Below are 3,335 nucleotides of genomic sequence, written 5' to 3'. Positions count from 1 at the left end.
CGCCACGATACCTACCAGCTGCATGCATACACGTTGTTTTCATCCCGAATTAGTATATGGGCAAATGGTAGACCATAATACGCATATGCATGCACCGACTTGAGATCGTGGTGGAAGATGACCGGGGGCCGGGTACGCGTGATGTACTAGATAGTGATATGTGAAACCGAATTAATCAAAGACAGTGTCTTCTAAACCAAGGCCTTGTGGATCTTCACGATACATACATCATACTCCACTGATTATGACAGTGTCTTCTAAACCTTAGTTAATGCAGCATGGGATTAAGCACACGAAAATGGATTAGGCATTCTGGATACATATCAAGGATTGCCAGCATATAGTTAAGCAACTCTCATCGTTGACTCTATTAATGCATACATCGAACCAACTGCCAGCGCTAAACCTCCCACACATTTACTACAGTACAATTTTTCGGATTTTGTGCCCGAGCATTAACTAATAAACACAGAGGACTCATGGCTGCTGCATGCATGCCACCGAGGGAAACTTCTCACTATATAAATGGAGCCACCGCCATGTTCATGCAGCATATATACACCCAAAGTAAAAGCATCTCCCCACACCACTGATAACAATGTCGATCTCGTTCTCGCAAGAGCTGCTCATCTCCACACTCGCCATCATTCTTCTTCCCCTGATGTTGTACCTCAGGTCTAGCAGATCAAAGAACCCATCAGTGCTCCCCATAAACTGGCCAATAGTGGGGGTGTTCCCTTACCTTATCGCCAACTTCCACAACCTGCACGACTACCTCGCCGTCGTCCTCGCCGGATCAGGCCACAACTTCAGGGCGCACGGCCCGCCTGGGACCGGGTTGCGGTTCTTCATCACATGCGAACCGGCCAACGTCCGGCACATCTTCACGACGAACCATGCAAACTTCCCCAAGGGCGCGGAGTTCGCCGCCATCTTTGACATCGCGGGTGGCAGCTTCTTCACCACCGAAGGCGAGCCCTGGCGTCGGCAGCGCGCAAGAGCCCAGAGAGTCTTGAGCAACCCACGGTTGCTTGCCTGTATGACCGCTTGCTGCCGCGACAAGGTGGAGAACGGCCTCCTCCCGGTGCTCATGCACATGGCGAGCACCGGGACCACGTTCGACCTGCAAGATTTGACAATAAGGCTCGTGCTCGACATGACCGCCACGCCTCTCTTTGGCGTGGACCCAGGCCTCCTGTCCTCGGACATGCCGCCCATGGACGCCGCGGTCGCCATGGACACGGTCATGGAGGTGGCCTTGTTCCGGCACATCGTGCCGACCTCTGGTTGGAAGGTGATGAGGCGGCTAAACATCGGCCCGGAAAGGAAGCTCGCCGCAGCACACACGGTTCTACGAGGGTTCATTGAGGAGATGATGGAGAGGAGGAAGAGGAAGGAACATGCTGGTAATGAGGGAGCTCCTTCCGTGGACATCCTGTCTTCCTACATCGACGATCCAGACTACCAGCAGAACGATGGCTTGCTCCATGCGACGCTCATCAACTACATGATCGCCGGGAGGGACACGATCGGCACAGCTTTGACATGGGTCTTCTACAACCTCGCCCAGAACCCTCATGTCGTGTCGTTCATCCGCCACGAACTATCACCCATCGCATCACAGAAAGCAGCCACAGGCGCCAACAATAGCAGCACGATGGTGATCTTTGAACCGGAGGAGACAAAATCTCTCGTCTACATGAGAGCCGCCATACACGAGTCTCTCAGGTTGCACCCCCCGGTCCCCATCGAGCGTAAGACGGCGGTCGCCCACGACGTGATGCCGAGTGGCCATGTGGTACACGCCGGTGACACCTTATTAATTTCTCTCCACTCCATGGGGAGAATGGAAGGCGTGTGGGGGAAAGACTGCCGGGAGTATAACCCGGATAGATGGCTCTCAGAGGATGGCAAGAAACTGCGGTACGTGCCGTCTTACAAATTTTTGTCATTCAGCTCGGGCCCGAGGCTGTGCCTTGGCAAGGACGTCTCATTCATGCAGATGAATACTATTGTTGCGGCAATGGTGTGGAACTTTGATGTGGAAGTGGTTGAAGGGCAGAGAGTCCAGCCGAAGATGTCTTGTGTGCTGCAGATGAAAAATGGACTCATGGTGAAGTTGAAGAAGCGAGAAATGTAACCTTTGGTCTCTTTTTCTTATCTGCAATTGTATCTTGCGTGAGTCTTTCGCGTTCGGGACCTCAGGGTATTTGTATGTGTACTGTTGTATGATTTATTTTTCTGTCAATATAATGTTATATGAATAAAAATAGAGTGAGGATTTGGTGTCCACTAGGTGTGGCGCCCCTCGATTCAGAAGCGTTGGATCTGTATCGTGCGATGCGCTCCTCGTTCTGCAATAAGAGTATGCTAAGACAATGTGGTTATATAAATGATCTGGTAGGATTGTACGAAATGGCATGAATATGGTACATCGATGGATAGCGGATAGGAGATGGAAAAAGTAGTGCTAGGCTGCAGCAATGAATAACATCATCATATGGAAAAAAATATCATTGGAGGAAAGAAAAACAAGAACAAGGAAAAGTTTCATCACCAGAGAGAATAACCCGTACATGGATGCACGTGAGATCTTATTTAAAACACGTAAATGAAAACTAGTGTTTTTTTAGGAAAACTGATATTGGTTTGCTGTACTGTAGGAGGAGGAGGAAGACAAAACTTAAGAGGTATGCATCCTATCTACGACCACCAGCACGTATCATAGTTTTAAAAACTAGACCAGACCGGCGGTCCGACCGGAAAAACCATGGACCAGCATCTTGCATGGTTTTTTAAGGTGTACCGGTCTTTTAGTAAAAACCAGAAAGTATTTTAAAAGGTGCATCAACGAGGAATGAAACAGCTAACCTTTAGGAAAGGCATGCTAAAGGCCCAATAAGCAACTAGGCTAATAACAATTTGTAATTATTAATGATATGCATCCAATATTATGTGTATTCATTTGATGTGAGATCAAAATTTTGAGAAAATACATTTAATATTTTGGGTTTTGGTCGCAAATGAACCAATGAACTGATGGCCCGACCAATAAAAATCTTAACCAACAAAACCTCACCAGTTCGGTTTATAAAACTATGACACCTATCCGTCTGTCTCACTGTTCTGCTGACCAAAGCGCTAATGAGCACATACTGGCTTTTTTTTAGCCAGAGCACGGCTAGTCGTTCGATGGAGAATAAGAAATTGACGGTGGATCTTGCCATGGGCCAATGCCACCCAGGTCACCTGAATACCCGATGATTCCCTATGATTATGCATAAAATAAATAACTTGGTACATACACAATGACGGAATGACTCAACTTATCATAT

At 48.1% G+C, this 3,335-nt stretch overlaps 1 protein-coding gene across 1 annotated transcript; it reads left to right on the top strand.

Annotated features, from left to right (window-relative positions):
• Positions 1 to 540: 540 nt before the first annotated feature.
• Positions 541 to 2,319, top strand: LOC123176807 (noroxomaritidine synthase 2-like). Its single transcript, XM_044590857.1, has one exon. It carries the CDS (start codon positions 599 to 601, stop codon positions 2,138 to 2,140), a length of 1,542 nt encoding a protein of 513 aa, XP_044446792.1. The 5' UTR covers positions 541 to 598; the 3' UTR covers positions 2,141 to 2,319.
• Positions 2,320 to 3,335: the final 1,016 nt, after the last annotated feature.

This window comes from Triticum aestivum, unplaced genomic scaffold, assembly GCF_018294505.1.
Source record: "Triticum aestivum cultivar Chinese Spring unplaced genomic scaffold, IWGSC CS RefSeq v2.1 scaffold62099, whole genome shotgun sequence".
Classification (NCBI taxonomy): domain Eukaryota; kingdom Viridiplantae; phylum Streptophyta; class Magnoliopsida; order Poales; family Poaceae; genus Triticum; species Triticum aestivum.
Note: the sequence above shows the minus strand (reverse complement) of the source record. Positions and strands in the feature narration are given on the sequence as shown.

Coding starts and splice junctions, on each gene's coding strand:
- LOC123176807 (XM_044590857.1), top strand. CDS start 599: ATGTCGATCTCGTTCTCGCAAGAGCTGCTCATCTCCACACTCGCCATC.